This window comes from Neolamprologus brichardi, chromosome 20 (assembly GCF_056152115.1).
Source record: "Neolamprologus brichardi isolate AB-2024 chromosome 20, ASM5615211v1, whole genome shotgun sequence".
In the NCBI taxonomy this organism is placed as follows: Eukaryota; Metazoa; Chordata; class Actinopteri; order Cichliformes; family Cichlidae; genus Neolamprologus; species Neolamprologus brichardi.
Window position 1 is genome coordinate 9,038,129 of NC_142123.1, and position 19,546 is coordinate 9,057,674.

Sequence of the window (19,546 nt, forward strand, 5' to 3'; positions counted from 1 at the left end):
AAAATGGACATTACATACTTACCTATATTGTCTCAACAACCATACCTGAAAATCAATTAACAACAATAGCTTAGGGAATTAATTAATGCCCCCACACAAAACACTGTGCTACAACATGACAGTAAAATGGTTGTCTGAAAAAAACAGAATTAAAAAAAGGACCAATAAAACATATGTGAACAGTCACATTTGATACAGATGCTACTAGAATGTTCGTGCACAGACTGTGGACTAGTAGATCTCAGGACTGTTTTGAGCTTAAGTGCAATTACTTAAGAATGCTTTAGTGTACATTACATTTATTTGAAGTTTATGTTATGTTATTAATAGCAGCTCAGACTGAGACAGTATTTTAACTCTTCTGTTTCAGCCAAATTGTCCTAACAATGACAGCTGGTGTCAATGAGTGTAAAATCTACCCTAGTAAAGCCAAAAACACACACCCTAATACCCTAAGAACAACTCTTCACCTCTCAATTTTCAACCAACTTTCAACTCTGTTGAAATGTGGCAAAGATGTTGCTTAACTTGTTTTGGGTAACAACAACTACCCATCTGGTTTTCCCATGGGTGAGCGTTATTGTTATTATTTTTTTAATGCTGTGATGTACGGTTGAGGTCAGAAGTTTACATACACTAGTCATGGATGTATGCAAATGTATAAGTTGGGGCTTTTATTGATTTTGTTGAACTCAGTAAAATGATTATACATCATACATCTTTCACAATTTTAGAGAACAAGAATTGGACTGAAAATTGAAAAGTATACATACACCCCCAATAATATTTGGTTGAATCTTCCTCAGTTGGTTGCATCATGACTGCATGTGTTTTTTAACCATCAACAAGCTTCTGACATAATTCTGGCTGGATATCTGACCACTTTTCTCTTGCAGAATTAGAATAGTTTATTTAATTTGGTTGGTTTCTTGGCATGGACCCAGTTTCGAAACATAGTCCAAAAAATTTCAGACACAGGACATACCAGAAGCTTAATGTTAATCAACCATCAAACCATCGGTGAAGTTGAAGAATTTGGAGGTAGTCCTCCTTCTTCATTATTCCATCCACTTTATGCAATGTACCAGCACAACTGGCAGCAAAACAGCCCCAAAACATAATGCTACCACCACCATGCTTTGCAGTTGGCACTGTTTTCCTAGATTGGAACTCCTGAATTTTACTCGCCCAAACAAACCTGTAGCCATTGCGGCCAAACAGCTGTCTCGTCTGACCCTAAAGCTTTTCTCCAGAAAGGATTTAGAAGTTTCAGTCTTGTTTGTGGCTAAGATTTTGAAGCAGGGATATTTTCTTTCGCAGTAAGCACTCTCTCAGTTCATAGCGATATTTCCTCTCATTTTCAGGGTGAAGTTTAGGTTTTTGTCTAGATCTTTTGTAGAAAGAGAAACTCCAAAATGACATTCATCCCCTAAAATGTCATTCTGACCCCAACTGTACCTCTATACACACACACACACACACACACACACACACACACACACACACACACACACATATATATATATCATTGTATTCTTGTATAGTATATTTTCTGACCCTTTGAAAAGTGTTTCATAGTGTATTTTTCACTGCCTCCATGTTAGGATTGTGAAAATAATAGATCCCAGAGGGGATTTCTCTTTATGCTTCCGCCTACACACAGACTGAAATGAAAAATAACACACAACACACTGTGATCTATTTACAATTTCAATATATGTTTGGTAGGAACAAATGGGATGATATATTATTTACACACAGTATAAAAACAAAGATAAACACAGATTATTTTGATGGTCACATTATTGACTGGTTTTGACAGGGAAGCCCACACAAATTCATCATTTTATTAATTCAATATTAAGCAGTCAAAATTTACAGCTAAATGAAAAATCAATGATAATCCTAATTTTTGTTCTCTATTTTTAGTAGATTTTACAGTGGAAAATTGTAAAAGCCATGGTGGTTCATTTAGCCAGCCTTTAAATCCAGCTATATCTTCCAGTATATTCATTTGCTTCATTATACTGTACTTCATATGCTTATTATGTTGGGTTTTTTGTTATTCCATGGTGCATTCTAAGGAAGAATATAGATTTTAGCATAACAAAACTACAAGCTGTCTCCACAACCTTTAGTTAAACTTGAGCTTGTTTACTGGTCTCATCATTACTAATTATTTTATAAGAATTTAAAAAAAGAAAAGAAAACATTAACATAAAGGTATAAATCCCAAAATTCTGAAAATATCAACTCAAAACTGTCAAAAAAATTGATTGCATTAGTAGCTATTAAATTAATGGAATACTCTATCACAGTTGCCACTCATTTCACTGTTTTTGTATGTCTGCTAACACAAACTCCACTCTTGTTTCCTGTTGTCCTTGTCCTTTTGTCTATGTGTGTTTCCTTTGTCTCCCTTATATGGCCCTGTCGTTGCGTCCTTTCCTTGTTTCTTCTGTTCTTTGACCCTTTTTTTCTCTTTTTGAGTTTTTCTTCCTCCCTTCCTCCTCTTCTACTCATATTTTGTGCATGTCATCTCTCCCGTCAACTCTCTCCCTTTACCTATAACCCTGTACATTAATTTATTTTTCTGATTATATTTTATTTTTTTACCTTATTTGTTTCCTCCACCCTTTTTACATCTCACTTATCTGCTCTGCTTAATTGCTTCACCTGTTTTTTCATCTATCTTTGCTATTGATTTTCCCCATTATCCATACCTCGCCATGTTCATCTCAAATTCTCACTTACCCCCCCAACACACACGCACCTCCCATTTCTCCATCCCCCATTCCTATTCCATTGATCTTCCTAACCACTGTTATCACACTGATCTCCTCATTCCCCACATCTGATGTTTTACATCACCAATCCCCTCCATATTCTTCTCCTCTTCCACTCCTTCCCCCGTCTCTCTTTCTTTCTTTCTCTCTTTTCTGTCTCTCTCTCTCCAGCTGGCAGCCCTACAGCAGAGCTCACTGCTCCGCAAGGTCAAGCGAACCCTGCCCAGCCCTCCTCCAGACGAGACTGTTACATCAGCTCACCTGCCCATGATGACACCAGCCCTCCAACAGGTCTACCTGCCCTCCGTGCCCAGCCTCAAGCCCAGCTCCAGGTCTGGCCTGGCTGCGAAAGCCAGCCTCCTCAAAGACCTCACCCATGAGCTCAAGGCCGTGGAGCAAGAGTCAACCAAGCTGAGAAAGCAGCAAGCTGAACTAGAGGAAGAAGAGAAAGAAATTGATGCTAAGCTGAGATACCTTGAGCTGGGGATCCACCAAAGGAAGGAGACATTGGTCAAGGAGAGGGAGAGAAGGGATATTGCCTACCTGAGGTGTATGGGGGACACCAGGGACTATATGTCTGATAGTGAGTTGAATAACTTACGTTTAGCAGCTGCAGCTGCGTCACATGAGAGTAATGGGCTACTAACAACCAGACCAAGCACCGCCCCTCTCAGCCAGTTCACCAGTGACCTCAACACCGCAGCCCAATACCCACCCACCTCATCCTTCCTTTCTTGTCAGTACCCCCAAAGCCAACCAGCAGCTCCATCTCAGCAACCAAGTGTACCATACCAGTCTGCAACATTCAACCAGCCTCCCTACCCAACAGTGTCACAGTCACAGGCACTGCCACAACCCACTCCCCTTCAAACCCATGCTCCCCCTCCTGGACCTACCTATCAACCTCAAACCTCATATCCTTCTCACACCTACCCCCAAACTCAGCCCCCATACCCCCAGACAGACATGGGGTTACCAGCTGCACCTCAGCCTCAGCCTCAGCCAGGGCATACAGGTTTTGGGCCAGCACCACCCGGTCAGCCACCATACCCCACCCACAGCTCACCCTATCCCAGCGCTGTGTCCTCCTACCCCAGCCAGACCACACCATACCCTGGTCAGCCCCAAGCTGATATCCTCACAGTTCATCCAGGAAGACCGAGGCAGACTTCATTGGCCGATCTAGAGCACAAGATGCCCACCAACTATGAGACTATTAGCAACCCTACTGTTGTGGTTACCACTACGGCTCAGGATGCTACCTATTCCAGTGGAGCCCCATCCTATGCTCAGTACACTGGAGCAACAACCATGGCAAGCTCGTATGGGCCCTATGGGTCAGCACCAGTGTCCAGCAGCTACGGTGGGTACTCAACAATGCCCCCCAGTACATATGGCCAATATACTTCCACTACCACAAGTTCATATGGCCAGTATACCACAACTACTGCTAATACTTATGGCTACACCACCACCACAGCCAGCTCATATGGACAGTATACTTCCACTGTGTCCAATGCCTACGGGCACTCTGTAGACAGTCCTTCCACCTACAGCACAGCAGATGGGATGTATGGGGCTCCTGGTTTAGAGCAAAACATTCCAAGGAACTACATGATGATAGATGATGTTAGCGAGCTGACGGCAAAAGATGGGCTGGGCACGATGACAGGGGACATGATGCATCATGGCGGCAGTGGGCGTTACCCGGGCGACATCCACAGCCACAGCAGCACCACTGGCACGACGCGTGGGGGAACTGGCAGCTCCCCTTATGGCAGGGCACCCGAGGAGGAAGCAGCGATGCAGGAAGAGCTGTACGACCACCATGGCAGGGGTAAGAGCAGCTACAGGCACGGACCTCTAGGGGGCAGCAGCAGCGCTAGCATGGGTGGGGGATCCCCCTATTTCTATGACTTCGACTACAAACATGGCAGCATCCGCTCTGGGGTACAGAAACCTTCACCGTCCTCCAGAACCCTTCTGGCTCCTGCTGTCATGTCATCCAAGCGCAGCAAGCACAGGAAGCTGGGGAGTATGGAGCAAAAAATCTCCAAGTTTTCCCCGATTGAGGAGGCACGGGATGTGGAGGCAGACCTGGCCTCCTATTCCTCAGTGACAGGTGCGGCTTACCCCTCCTCTCACATTCGAGGACGCCAGCTGATCGAGGATTATGGTTTTAAGAGGAGTGCTTACGACAGTGGCAGTGGCACCACTCATGGTAGTCGATACTATGGTATGACGGTGGATGAGGACGATCGAATTTACTACACCTCCACTGGCCGTTCCCGCTCCACTGGCTACGGCATGGACAAGATCTCAGCCAGGGACTACTCCGGGTATCGCAGCCGATCCTATGAGAGGGACGACCGCTCCTATCGATCTGGCTACAGGGGGCGCCATCCAACCCGACAATACTCTGAAGAGGAGAGTCCCCTGAGTCCTTTGGGGAGGTTCATGGGTTCTGGGCGATCGTCAAGTTTAGGTCCCGACCCGTATGACAGTCACAGCGGTAGATATAAATACTATTATGGCCATTATGGTTCCAGTCACTCGCTGCCAGATGTTCAAGACCACATAAGGGACCTTCCCCGGACACACGTCTACAAATCGGATGATACATACTTTATAGACGATTATCATTGCGCTGTGTCAGACAGCGAAGGTAATTGTGGGAGATGAAATCCCACACAGTCTCACTACCTTCTACTGCTCCCAACGTTTATCTAAACGTCCCCCACCCACCCAAAGGCTAGGCTTAGCAAAGAAAAAGAAAGTAAAAAAGAGACAGATATAGCTGTTGCATGCTAATGTTTTCGTCATCCTGAGAGTCACTCGGAGCTCTCGTATCAGTGGACTGCTGTCTGTCTGTCTGCCTGCCTGTCCGTCCTTCCGCCTGTCCGTCCAGTCGTCTGTCTGTTCCAAACTCGCATGGTTCTTCGGCGTGGTCGTTTTCGTCATTCGCTACACTCTGATTCACTTGAAAGGTCTTTGCACGACACAAATGCATTGTTTTTTCTTTACAGGTTTTTATCTTTACTTATGTTTTTACATGTGTTTGGATCTACACTGCAAAACAGTCCCCCCCTATAGGTTTGATATTTATTCCGTCAAAGAGGTGTTATTGTCTCAAATCAGCAATTAAATAGAGGTTGACTGTTTTATATACCTGCTTTGTCTTGCCAGAGCAGTTATACAGTGTCTTTGTGCAGGATATCTGTCCTCCTCTGTCACCGGCTTTTAATTTTGAAAGGAACACAAAAACAGCAGCCAAAGCAGACAGTTTTGCAGTGTTTGTTTTATTCTGGTAATATTGTCTTGTATTGTGTGAAGTTTATATGTTTTAAGTGTTAAGTGCATGGATGTAAAACTTTTATTTTTATTTTTCTGCCCTTCTTTCTGTGTCTACCCCTACCCACTCTTTTCTTTTGCATGCGGTTGGTCTTCTTCCTGCCTTCTTCCTTCTTTCAGCCTGCATGCCGCTGTCTCCGAACGACATGGAGATTGACTGTGATCTGCTCTCGGTTTCCAAAGCCTACCATCTGGGCCAAGAAGAAACCGACTGGTTTGAGAAGCCACGCTCCAGTTCTCGTCACTACGGTAGCAGCCACACTGGGAGGAGCCGGCACAGTGTCAAACACACCTACCATGATTATGATGAGCCTCCTGAGGAGGACCTGTGGCCCCAAGATGAGTATGGCCACACAGGGCGACACTCATCATCTCGCGACCATAGACACCATGGCAGTTCTAGCCGCCATTCTTCCTCCTCACGTCATTCAGATGAGCCTAGGTCCTCAAGATCCTCTAAGGGGCACCCCAAAGACCCATCTATGCGCCATGATCCCTCAGGAAGATCTTCATCTTCCGGAAGACGTGTTGACTCAAGATCCGGTGGGTACCACTCTTCCGACTACTCCCGCGACTCATCTGGGCATCATCATGGCCAGCGTTCCTCCAGACAGGGCGACCCACACAGGTCTTCACGTAGCAAGTCCCAGGGTCCAGTGGACATGCAGGGGCAGCCACCAGGTACATACGAATGTTGAATCTCTTGCCAAACATGATTAGAGCGCAGTCTTTGTACTTTATACCTCAATGTGTAGGTTAATTACAGTGTATTCGAAACCCGTTGACTTAAGTATATTGCAAAATATTGTACAGACTAGAAAGAGTTTATCTAAGTTATTGATTATGTGATTATTGGACTGACTGTTCAATTGATTTATGTTTTCTAATTAACTACACATTTATCTGAGAATTGAAAGCAATTATATATTATTGAATGTTATATTACACACTACGTTATAATGTCATTGTCTTTATAATGAAAGACAATGAAGAAGCAGTAAAAGATGCATCAACTAAAAGTCCTTTTCCTGAGAACAACAGCATTAGATCTCATTCGGATTCTGATTATGTGGGCGATATAGATTAGACTGAAGTATGTTTCAGTTACTTTAGTTCAAAATAAAAAAAACACTTATATTGCTTTTTGCCATAAATCTCAAAACTTTTTCATAGTAGCACCTGCACTATTATATATTCCTAACTAATGAAGCTTGTTTCTTGTTTTTAGTGTCTGATCTAACAATGCTGATCCATGAGCTTAATCTTAATACTGAACACATGATTGTGTCACTTTTATTAATGTGTCTTAAAAAATGAAACTACAGCAGGCACTGGAGTTAATACCGTGTTCTTTTTTAAATCATTTAAGTCTTAGGTAGAAGTATTTAATAACCCCTGTTGTTCAAATTGTGTTTGATGCTTTTTTTACACTCATATATTCCCCCAGGGATCAACATTTTCTAATTAACTATTTTCCAAGAAATGTGTTATCTGCAGGCAGCACCATGGCTGTTTTCTTAGCACTGCAGTCATTAAATCACTGCTTTCATCTATGCTCACAACATTGTTGTGTGTCATCATCTCATGCCTGTGTTTCCTGTCAGTTACTATTACACTGTAATAAAATCTGAAAGTACTTTATAAGGGAAAGCCAGAGTAAGCCGCTTCTTTTATCAGTACATTGTAGTTTTGGTTTTATAAAAGCATAACTTTCTCTGTGGAAGATGGTAGCGGAAATCATCTAACTTGCATAACCGACTTGGAAATGTGTGCACAAGACAAGAAACAGATGATGCAAAGGTCAAAGATGTGTTGACTGAATCCTTTCAGCTGCCAATCATTCCTTCAGTTTTGACAACAGTTACAGGCCTTCAGGCAGTAGCTGCAGAAAAAATCAGTGCTGAATTAATGCCCTGTTTTTTTTATTGGCAAGAGGAGTCCATTTTCAAGCAATAGCCACAAATTGTTTATAAAAAACACCCTTTTTTTCCACTCAGGCTCCTCAAGGTCTGGCAGTGGCTCTGCTAGGGCTCAGGGATCTGCTGGTGGGCCTACGGGATCAGGACGGCAAGGTGGCCCGGGTTCCCAGACAGATGGGGCTCCGGGACAGAGGGCTCAACTCCAGCAGCAAGCCCAGACTTCAGCAACCAGACCAGGGCAGCCCGGTGCCGCAACAACCACTAGCTCCCAGCAGCAGCCCCAAGCCCAAGGACAAGGCATGGGCATGGGAATGGGAATGGGAATGGGACAGGGCCAGGCCAAACCGGGGCAGATGGGACCAGCAGGTGGACCCATGGGCCAAGCCAGGCAGACAGGTCCAACAGGAACCACAACATCCACAATTGTGAGTACAGAAAGAAAAGATGACTCTTCTAATTAAGGATTTGAGGCTTGTTTTGTTTTCTATTCTGTATGAGGTAAAAATAAAAAATAGGCATCTTTCGGTGCACTCAAATGGTTCAAATCACATTTCTATTCGACATTTTGAAGAAAATTTCATAAAAGGAGGTTTTTGGTTTTATGAAGTAACATAAGAAGTATTTCATGACCATTACAAAAATATCTTTTAATATTCACATTACATATGCCATCCTACTGCACAGTAACAATTTATTTTGTTTTAGTCCTCCAGCCCTTTCACTTATAAACCTTTTCCCAGTTTTCAGCTTGTCTCCACACTCATCCTTTGCACTCCTCCATCCTCCACTGTCCCTCCACAGTCCCCGAGATAAGAGCTGGTCCTCCTCCCAGTTCAGATAGTATATTGAAATTCTGCCTCGCCTCTGCTGGCAAGTTTTATCTAACACTGTGATTAACAGAGAGGCAGTTGATAACGCAGCGTAGCTGATTCACTGTCTGCTAGATGCTCAAAAAATTCTCACTCGTAAAGTCTCTTTGCAAAAATCTATTCTCACCCTGCAGTTCCTCCATAATCAGAAATCCATGTCAATCTATTTTTCTAGCTCAGCGGTCCCCAACCTTTTTTGCGCCACGGACCGGTTTATGCCCGACAATATTTTCACGGACCGGCCTTTAAGGTGTACAACAAAATAAAACTAGTACCGGTACCGAAAAAAAGAAGATTTATTCATAACACACGTGAAAACACCCAGGAAAACCAAGTTAACAATAAAAACGATAACAAAATAACGCTGAAAACCGATAAAAACCCTGAAAACCATACATTTCACACCTGAGCCTCTACTCTCGCAGCCCGGTACCAAACGACTCACGGACCGGTACCGGTCCGAGGCCCGGGGGTTGGGGACCGCTGTTCTAGCTGAAGCAAAAAAATCTCACTCTGACATTTAACCCAAAACCTGAGATAGCTCAGAGATTCTCTTCATTCAATCTTTAGTAAATATATGAATGACTTTCAAGCTCACAAAGCCACTGTCACCGTGCCGGTTATTACTACCCCAGAATCATTCATAATGTGCTTACAGAGCTGAATGGTGTTCATGATTTTCATTTTGGTACATTAGTATAAAGTCAGCAGGAAAAAAGAAAAGTGAAATTGTTCTTAAAATCTGATGCAAAATTATGCAGGGATGGGTTTTGCAAATGCTTCTGACAGGAAACCATAAACAAAACAAAAAAAATTGCGGTATGATAATTATTCAGCGTGTGAACTCATTCACTTGCACTCTTATGTTGGGTCCATTATGTAATTAAAAAGCATTGATTAAGTGGCTGTAAATAATGAAATTCTGTATGCTGCATTGTGCACCATTATGCATCACCTATGTTCTGCAGCAGCAAAAAAAATGAAATGGAAATGATGCAGCATATTTTGGGATTAAAAATAACAGTCCACTGTCTTTGAAGTCAGGTTTATTTATGGATTGCTTTAAATAGTAGCTTTAAATAAATCGCACACACACAGTTTACAGAAAACAGAGGAGCCAGTCTATCATAAAAGATAAAAATGACAGGGATCCAAACACTGGTTCATATTTCCTGTGTTCAGATAATCCAAGCTGTTACTGTGATGGATATCAGAAATGGTCTGGTGTGTATCTTGCCTGAGGCCATTGTCCATTTAGTTCTCAGATGTTGAATGCAGAGCAGTGGGGTGTCGGGGTGGGGGTTTGAGGGAGAGGGACACAACAGCACAGAAACTTTCAAACTGCTCACAATGACACAGCAGATTCAAATAAATCAACTGAACCTTTCAGCTCCAGTACTGGCAACTTTGTGTCACATAGATGAGTGCCAAGGGAATAAATGGATTAAATATGGATTTGATTGACAGCAACATCAGAACTCAAGATAAAAAAAATGAAAAGAAATGAAATGAAATGAAGCATTTTTATATAAAACTTTACTTTGGTAGTTAGTAGTAATTCTTTCCAGGGGTTTTAAAAGTATCAAACACACTGATCAGGCATAACATTATGACCACCTCTCTAATATTGCGTTGGTTCCCCATTTGCTGCCTAAACAGCCCTGACCCTGTCAAGGTACCCCTGAAGGTGTGTTGTGTGTGTGTGTTCAAGTTACTTGAAAAAAGTAATCAGTAATTAATTACTGATTACTTCCCCAAAAAAGTAATCCCGTTACTTTACTGATTACTTATTTTCAAAAGTAATTAATTACTTAGTTACTTAGTTACTTTTTAAAAACATGATTTACAACCTGAATAGGTGATAAAGCGATAGATCTTTCAGCCCAATTCTACTTTTTCTACATAATCCATCATACAAAATGTAATCAAATGGAAAAGTCTCTAATAAAACTTGTTTTGTTAGTTTTAATCTTTTAACTTTATGCATGAAGCAAAATTTTAATTATATGCACCATTCTCTGACTGGAAGAAATTAGTTTAACATTTAAACCTATTTTCTGCACATTCCAGCACATAATATATATATATATATATTTTTTTGTGTTTACACTCACTCTTTCAGATGCAAGTAAAACACAGCAGAAAATAAATAAAGTCAAAGATTAGCGGTCCTTTTGCTCTATTTTCACCTGTAAAGCAGGAGTAGAGTAGGCAGAGGTTTATCCTGGTGCAGGTGTGCCGCAGCGGTCAGTGGAAGGATACCGCAGTTTCTCTGTGAGTTTCTCATTACGTCGTAGCTACTCGGTGCTTGTTTGGAAGTTTAGGGTTTTTTTTCGCTGTAAAAAGAAGTTTTCTTCCCACGCACAACGGACACTAATGTTTTTGTCACTTTTTACGGAATCAAACTCAAAATAAGGTCAGTACTTCCATGCTTTAAACGCTGCCTGGTCATACTCTCTCCCGCACTCGATATATGATCCATTGTTGATCTGCACACAGCTGTTGTCACCAACGTGGCACTCGCTTATGTCACTGTCATGAGACATTCTCGCAAGAAAATCACGGTTGCAGTAACGCAGCGTTCCTACGGGAAAGTAACGGTAATCTAATTACCGTTTTTTCAATAGTAATCGCTTACTTTACTCGTTACTTGAAAAAAGTAATCGGATTAACGCGTTACTGCCCATCTCTCGTTGTGTGTGTATCTGACACCAAGATGTTAGCAACAGATCCTTTAAGTGCAGTAAGTTGTGAGGTGGGGCCTCCATGGATCGAACTTGTTTTGTCTAGCACATCCCACAGATGCTTGATTGGATTTAGATTTGGGGATTTTGGAGGTCAAGTCAACACCGCAAACTTGTTGTGGTCTTCAAACTATACCTGAACCATTTTTACTTTGAGGCACGGTGCAATATCGTGCTGAAAGAGGCAACAGCCATCAGGGAATAACATCCAGGTGAATGGCAGGACCCAGAGTTTCCCAGGAGAACATTGCACAAAGCTTTACACTTACTCCACCAGTTTGTCTTCGTCCCAAAGTCCATCCTTGTGCCACGTGTTCCCTTGTGAAGCGACGAACACGCATTCAGTCATCCATGTGATGTCAAAGAAAACATGATTCATCAGACTGAGCCAGCAAACTTCTTCCATTGTTCTGTGGGCCAGTTGTGAGATCACGTGTCCATTGATGGTTCTTTCAGTGGTGGACAGGGGTCAGTTGACTGGTCTGTGATTGTGCAGCAACATAGACAACAAACTGCAATGCACTGTGTATTCTGAGCCTTTCTATCAGAACCAGCATCAGATTGGACAACACGGGCCAGCCTTTGCTCCCCACATGCATCTGTCAGCCTTGGCTGCCCTTGACCATGTCACAGGTTCACCACTGTCCCTTCCTGGGACCACTTCTGATAGATACTGACCACTGCAGACCGGAACAACCCCACAAGAGCTGCAGCTGTGGAGATGCTCTGACTTGGTCGTCTAGCCATCACATTTTGTCTCTTGTTAAATTCAATAAAATCCTTACTCTTGCCGTTTTTTCCTGCTTCTAACGCGTCAACTTTGAAGACAAAATGCTCACCTGCACCCTAATATTAACAAGTCCCACGATGAAGAGATAGTTATTAATTATTAGTATTTACCTGTCATTGATGATTGATTGATTGGTCATAATGTTACGTCTGATCAGTGTGTCAGGGTGAGAAGTTAAAGAAAAAGCTCCATTGCGTGGTTTTAGTCCATTTGTCCCCTTAAAAAAGGGACAGTTCAAATTAGTACAAAAGAGTGCTCTTTTCCCCCAGGAGGGCTCCAGAGACTTTAACAACCAATGTCAGGGTGCATTGACTCTGTAGATATGTTTTTTTTCCCTTTTTTCTTCTTCTGGGTTTGTGAATCAACCTCACTTAACAGAATAGATTCCATCTTTTTCAAGAGAAAACCCTCAGACTGACACTTGACAGTGTTGAAAGTCATCATTCAGTCAGTCATCATTCAGTGAGCTGTCACAATACAACACAATAAGGGAGCAGCTTTCTCTCCAGTCTTGCTTCTGTCTCTCCGTCTCTTATCTATCACTTCAGCTGTCTTCTTCTCTTTTTATCTCGTATTGTCTCACTCATTCATTCAAGTTTTATTCGAGTAAACAGAACTAAATCCCACATTCCTCCAATTCCTGTCTGCCATCAGAGATGTGAATACATGACAGAGATTTTTCCCTGACTGTCTTCTATTTCCAACCTTTTTGTAGTGAAAAGAAGGTAAACATGGGATGTCTGTATTTCTAAATGGATCAACTTTGACCCTTTTCTCTCCCCCTCTCTCCATCTCTCTCTGCCTCCAGCCCAAGATCGACACACCTCCAGCAACAGCTATTGGAGCAAAAGCAGCACCTGTCTTGGCCTCAAAGACTGCCCAGCCCCCGCTCACAGGCATAGGTACTGTACACTCATCACACACAAAACACACAGAATCCCAAAATTCCACGACTTGCCAACTGCTTCCCACTATGTCTGAATTATGTAACCACTGCGCGCTCTTTCATCTAATCTGAGATTAATCTGCAGATAATCCAACAGTGGAAAAACACACAGGAGGGCTGTCACTCCATGGCAGTAATTCCTCATGAATATGCCAAGTCACGACATAATGTGTTAGTTAGGTAATAGTATAGTAGTATTTGTGTTAATCTTCATCTCGCAAAATAATATCTATGCTTTTTTTTACCCCTTTCTAACATTTTTAGTAACTTTCTATTAAAATGAATCAATACTGAATTGATCATTAGTTTGAGGTCGCTGCCCTTAAAACTTGGTTACAGACAGTTGTTTTCCTTCTGTCTTTATACTGAAGAGAGGATGACCTTAAAGGGAGAGCAGCTAATCTAACTTGTTTCATACATGGATAAATTGAGGGACAGTGAAAGATTTTTTTTAAAAATCTTCATTTTTAATCATTAATTTTTAGTCCAATCATGTGAATCTAATTGCTCAACTTTAAATTCAGAAAATTCACATTTTTCTTTTTTAGAAATAACCTTACAAAACATTATAATGAAGTGGTGATGGACAGCTTAACAGATGAGCTGACACTGGAGTCATGTTTGCTGATGACACTGTGATTTGTAGTGAGAGTAGGGAGCAGGAAGAAGAGTGTGTAGAGGTGGAGGTGCACACTGTAGAGGAGACTGAAAGCCAGAAGAAGCAAGACACAATATAGGGTTGTGATGGGAAGATTCCAGGAGTAGAGGTAGTGAAGGTGAAAGTTTAAATACCTGGGGTCAACCAGCCAAAGCAATAGAAAGTGGGTGGAGCCACTATGACCTGCTATGATCTGTGGTTTGGACACAGTAGCTTGGACACAAAGACAGGAGGCCGAGTTGGAGTGGCCGATCTGAATATGCTAAGATTTTCATTGGGACTAATCAGGAGGGACAAGTACATCAGAGGGACAGCTCAGGTTGAGCAAGACGGTTTGGACATGTGCAGAGGAGGGTTAGTGGATATACAGGACGATCACGTAGAAGATTCATGGATGTAGGAAGGAAGGACATGTTGGTGTGAAAGAACAGTATGATAAGGATAGGGTGAGATGGAGGATAGGCTGATAATCCGCTGTGGTGATCCGTAAAAGGGAAACCGAAAGAAGAAGAATTAAAAATAGCACCTGGATTGGTGCTGTTTTGGGGCAGAACATCAAAGTCTAATTAATATTTTTGTGAAATTGCCATTTTGTTGGAAAATCAATTATTTAAACATTTCAACGAATGAGTAGATAGAAGATCCAGCTGAAAATGGGATGAAGCAAATTTTTCTTAAGGAAGGAAATCAGCAAACAGGAAGCCGATGTAGGTCTATCCGAGGGGACCTAATGACCAAAGAACGGCTGCAGGCAAGCAAATAAATCAAATAAATCAGCAAACTTAAAGGGCAGAACAAGGCAACTGATGAGCGATGCAGTTCTTCGACTGCCCTAATTTTTAAAGCTTGGTGAATAGACACACAACACCGGACACCAGATCCCATCATAAAATTCATATTTGCTAACAGGTGCCACCGAATATGAAATCTGGACAAATACTCCGCTACTCTCAGTCTTCTTCCGTATTTTTGTCTCTGGCCACGTTTCCTCTCCCACATCCCATCATCCTCTCCCTTTCTTCCACTCGCTGTATTTCTGTCCAGGCTCCAAAGCTGCTCCTAGACCTGGTGGTATTGGCAGTGCTGCAGCAGGTCAGCCGGGCATGGAAGGAGAAGGCATGTTTTCCAAGATCCTGCCTGGAGGAGCTGCCGAGCAGGCTGGCAAACTGGGAGAAGGTAACGCCAATGAATCAGCAGAAAACAGAGAGCGCGCATTAAAAATAAAATTGGTTGTAATCTAGTACTGAACTGATTACGATAAAAAGGATAATAAAGTATAAATAACTGTTAGAAAAAAGAAACTTTTACAACTCAATGTTACTTTATTGCTCAATAAGCCACAGAGAAATCTGCAACATTCATCTAACCCCCTGTTTTTGTCCACTTTCCTCCAGCGATCTCTGGTTTTGGCAAGAAGTTCACCTCTTTCTTCTGAGGTGCTAAGATTAAGGTATTTTTCTCCCTTTTCTTTTTGCTCCTATTCATTCCTATATGCTCTTTACAAAGACACACATCCATAAGATAAAGCAGATAATGTATAAAAGATGTAAATAATAGAATTTCTCTTTCATTTATTGTCCTGTCGCGGCACAGTTAATTTTATAAAAAGCACAGACAGAAAAAAAGAATAACAAAAATAGCACGCTTTTCTTGATTGTCATAGTACAACACAATCAGACAGCAGTTGTATTTTTGGTCAGTGATTCATGTACAAAGACCTGGAAAGATTTCTCCTTGTCTTCAGTGGACGAGTGCATCTCAGACATTAGGTATAAAAATAACTCTGCAAGATGCTGCTAGTTCAAAGTCTGGTGGGATTTTGACAGCTAGCTGGAGCATGTTATGTGTTGACTCTTGTAGGCTGTGGGGAGTGGGCGGTAATGGTTTTACACAGAACAGCCAGTGTGTTCATGAACCAGTGTGTGAGCAGTGTGTCTGTGTCTCAGTGCCGTTGTGTTAGTGCTAATTTATATTTGGTCCTCTTGCTGCTCTGTGAAAGCAGGGTGAGAATTTAACAGTGACAATGACAGCTAATTGCTACTATGACCCACAGTTTGCATCACACAGGCTGTTTGTGTACGCAGCAGGTTATCAGCTGAATGTACATATGCTGCGCTCACTACGACCACCGGAGCTGTAGACTTGAGACAACTGATTTGGAAGAGATAGTATTTGTTTTAAAATTATTTCTGCATTTGTATGTACTGCAGACACCAGTGCATAATTTCTCCTGCTGAAGGATTTTTAAGCTAATGTACTGCTTTTTGTAGCACTAGCAATTTGATATGCTGACTTTTCAAAGTGAATATTTGTGTGTCTGCAGGACTATTCAAACAGCCATGAGGCCTCATACCAGAAAAACCTGTTGCGTTACCCCTGCTTTTATTTTACTAAAAGAGAGAGAGAAAGGAGAGAGAGAGAGCGGGGAACAGAGAGGAGAGCTGAGCAAACTGGTGAGTACTCAACACTCACAAAGCTTAAACTTTCTGCTGGTGTTTTCTGAAATTGCAGTGCATTTGACCTCTCGAACTCAGGTTAACATTGTCTGATATTACAATTTATTTCATGATCTAAAACATGTAAGTGTGACAAATGTGCAAAGACTAAAAAAAAATCCCTGTACATACAATATAATGTACTTTGTAAGATGCCTAAAATACTCCTGCTTCCTCTTGAAGCCGACAAGGACTGAAATCCTCTGGATGCTTCATGTTACCAGCTTGAGCACGCACTGGCAGAGAGAATACACCGCTCTCTCTGACAGGCCAGACAGTGAGTTACTTTTTACTTTACCTAACTGATCCATCAAGATCTTTTCAGCCTCCCTGTAAAATGTTTCTTTTCAGATTCTCAAGTTCCTCAAGTGCTTTGTGGTATGTCAGTCACTGTTGTGATAATAACAATAATTATCACACACACACACAAAAAGCAAAAATGTGTACATCTGTAAATTTTCGCGTCCATAATACAGCCTTTGTCATGTGGAGATTATCTGCGCATTGTCTGTTTCTCAAAAAGCTTAAAACCAGTTGGTTTATTTTGGATTGCACCTTGAAAGCTGTCAGCTCAGCCTTGTTCTAAAACTGTTGCACTGATTTATGAAATGGCAACAAAACATCAAACTCCAAATAGGATCCGAATACGGTTGGCAGCTCATTTTGTTGCTCAATGAACCAAAGCGAGCTAACGCTCCGAAATTTAGCTAAACCGTTATCAGTGTTTGTCTTTGATCAACGCTCAATGTGAGACAGTGAGACTAATAAAATGAGATGTTTGCCTAAATACTTGATCTTTTTCTTTTGTTTTGATGACATTGCACAATGACTGCACGTCAGAATCTAAAAAAAGGCCAAGGTATATTTTGGGAGTTTTTTATATATACTTTGATGACAACATCACAAAAGTCAGAAGGTGTAACAACCTCACTACCTAAATATAAATCAATTATACCAATAGTTGTAAGTGAAAAAGTACTTAAAGTGTTTTAAACAGTAAGTATGTGTTGTGTATAAATTTCAGACATCTGTTTTTAGATCACATATTAATCACATTACTGAATAACTTTATATGACTGCACTATTCCAGCCAGAGTTACTGTCACAGTTCTGTTTGTTAGTCCACTGATGCAAACAATTTAGTTAAAAAAATATTAAAACTATATTAGAGGGATATTGTAGTTTTGGTTTAATAATGGCATCTGCTTTTTATGGCTTTTTTTATACTGTAACCATACATTTTTCTCTAACTTTAACCATGTATTTATATGCATAAACTTACATTAACAAATATAAAATCATAGGGTTAATTTAGGTAGACCACAAAGTCGAGTTACATGCTACAGTTGAAGTGTAAGTAGCTGATGGCTCGCCTGACCCGCTTTCACACATCCAGTGAGAGAATGTCACATAGAAATGCTTTATGAATTGATCTGCTCTGCTCAAAATTGCATGTCTACAAGCCACTTTGCAACCCACCTCCTTCCCAGGTCCTCGTGCCTTTCATAATCAAATAAGTACTGATCCAATTTTTTAAGTAAATATTTCAAAATAGTGCTATTGACATGAAATTCTCACCAGATGTAGCAACTTGGGGTAATGGGCAGGCATTGATGTTTTCTACTGTTGCTCAGGGTATGTGCAGTGTTGCATGTGTGCCATAAAAGATAATAAAATGAGCCTATAGATTGCATATACGTGTGAGACTTTTTGTGCATGCATGTGTTTCTGTGTGCTCTGCAGCCACACACCACATGACTCTGAATGCTGCAGAGGGAGTTCTATCTGTCTCTCTCCTCCCACATTTTACTCCTGCTGTCAGACATTTTTTGTCCCTTTTTTCTCTGTGCGTGCTCCCATTTTTGCTTTTCTTTTTACCAGATCTTTTCTTTTCTCTCCATCAACTGTAGAAGTCTCCTATTTCTTGTTCTGTTACTGCTCTGTCTAATTTCCAACGCTGAGAAATAATAATAATTGATTTCTTGTTTTTCTTTTCTCCCAGTTGTTGCTATCTAACCCTTGCATTTTTTTTCTTTGCTATATGTCAAATGTACTTCCATAGCTGCCATTGACTCAAAAACGACTTAAATCCTATGTTACGATCTCATGACAAAACCATGTGCATTCATGTCTTGGTTAAACAGCTTCCAGTCTTCTGGAAAGAGCCTGGTTGCAGGGGTTTGCTCCCATTGAGCCACAAGAACACTAAATAGGTTGGCCACACTGATACTTGCTTGAGTCCCTGATAATCTTTCATTTGAGCCTAAACGTTCTTGATGATATAAACTATTTGTTTCCTACGAGCATGGAAGCATTTCTTTGTGGCCCTCATCCTGCGCTGGTTTGCCACGTTGACACAAGAAAGAGCCTTCCTTTAACACTCACTTTCTCTTAAATATGATTTCTTTTTAACCTGAGTCTTCAAATTTCCCGATCTGAAATAATAAGGACTGAAGCGATCATCAACCAGTCAACAGACCAAAATAGAACTATGTGTGTAGATACCTTTGGCCACATAGTGTCCCCTCATCCCACGATATTTCTCTGTCTCCTCCCTCTGTCCAGTTACTCAGTCAGTGTGTCTTTGTGTGCTTGTACTAATACATCTTTGTGTGAGTCACTGTCCTTGTTTGTGTGTTCGAGTTGTGTACCAGCCCTTTGGGTGCCTGTGCTCACTGGAACAGATTAAGTCTGGCGCTGGGAAACATATAAATATATGGCACGCTGGAGCAGTTAATCTGGGTCAGGCACAGTGTAAAAGAAAACTGGAAGGCAGTAATTGTGCAAATATGCATTTGATACCATTTCTCTTTAGGGAAATACATATGTATTGGTACTATCACTTACAAAAAGGAGCTCATGGATTGCATGAGTTCATTTTTTGCATTTTGCAAATAACATGAAACCATATTTGTTGTTATGCTAATTTGATTTGCAGATGATGTAGATGCTCCAGTCATTATATTTTGGTAACATTACTTGAAAACC

General features: G+C 41.5%; 1 protein-coding gene across 4 annotated transcripts in view; it reads left to right on the forward strand.

Annotated features, from left to right (window-relative positions):
• Window positions 1-19,546, forward strand: part of bsna (bassoon presynaptic cytomatrix protein a) — a 127,417-nt gene that overhangs the window by 99,415 nt on the left and 8,456 nt on the right. For 3 of the 4 annotated variants that reach the window (XM_006785378.3, XM_006785379.3, XM_087834437.1), the window contains exons 8-15: window positions 2,958-5,451; window positions 6,321-6,818; window positions 8,135-8,481; window positions 13,268-13,361; window positions 15,108-15,239; window positions 15,458-15,513; window positions 16,387-16,516; window positions 16,742-16,835. In XM_006785378.3, the coding sequence (XP_006785441.3) occupies window positions 2,958-5,451; window positions 6,321-6,818; window positions 8,135-8,481; window positions 13,268-13,361; window positions 15,108-15,239; window positions 15,458-15,498 (3,606 nt within the window). In that variant the 3' untranslated portion in view covers window positions 15,499-15,513; window positions 16,387-16,516; window positions 16,742-16,835. The remainder of the gene's footprint in view (window positions 1-2,957; window positions 5,452-6,320; window positions 6,819-8,134; window positions 8,482-13,267; window positions 13,362-15,107; window positions 15,240-15,457; window positions 15,514-16,386; window positions 16,517-16,741; window positions 16,836-19,546) is intronic. The other variant, XM_006785380.3, reaches the window with a different exon arrangement.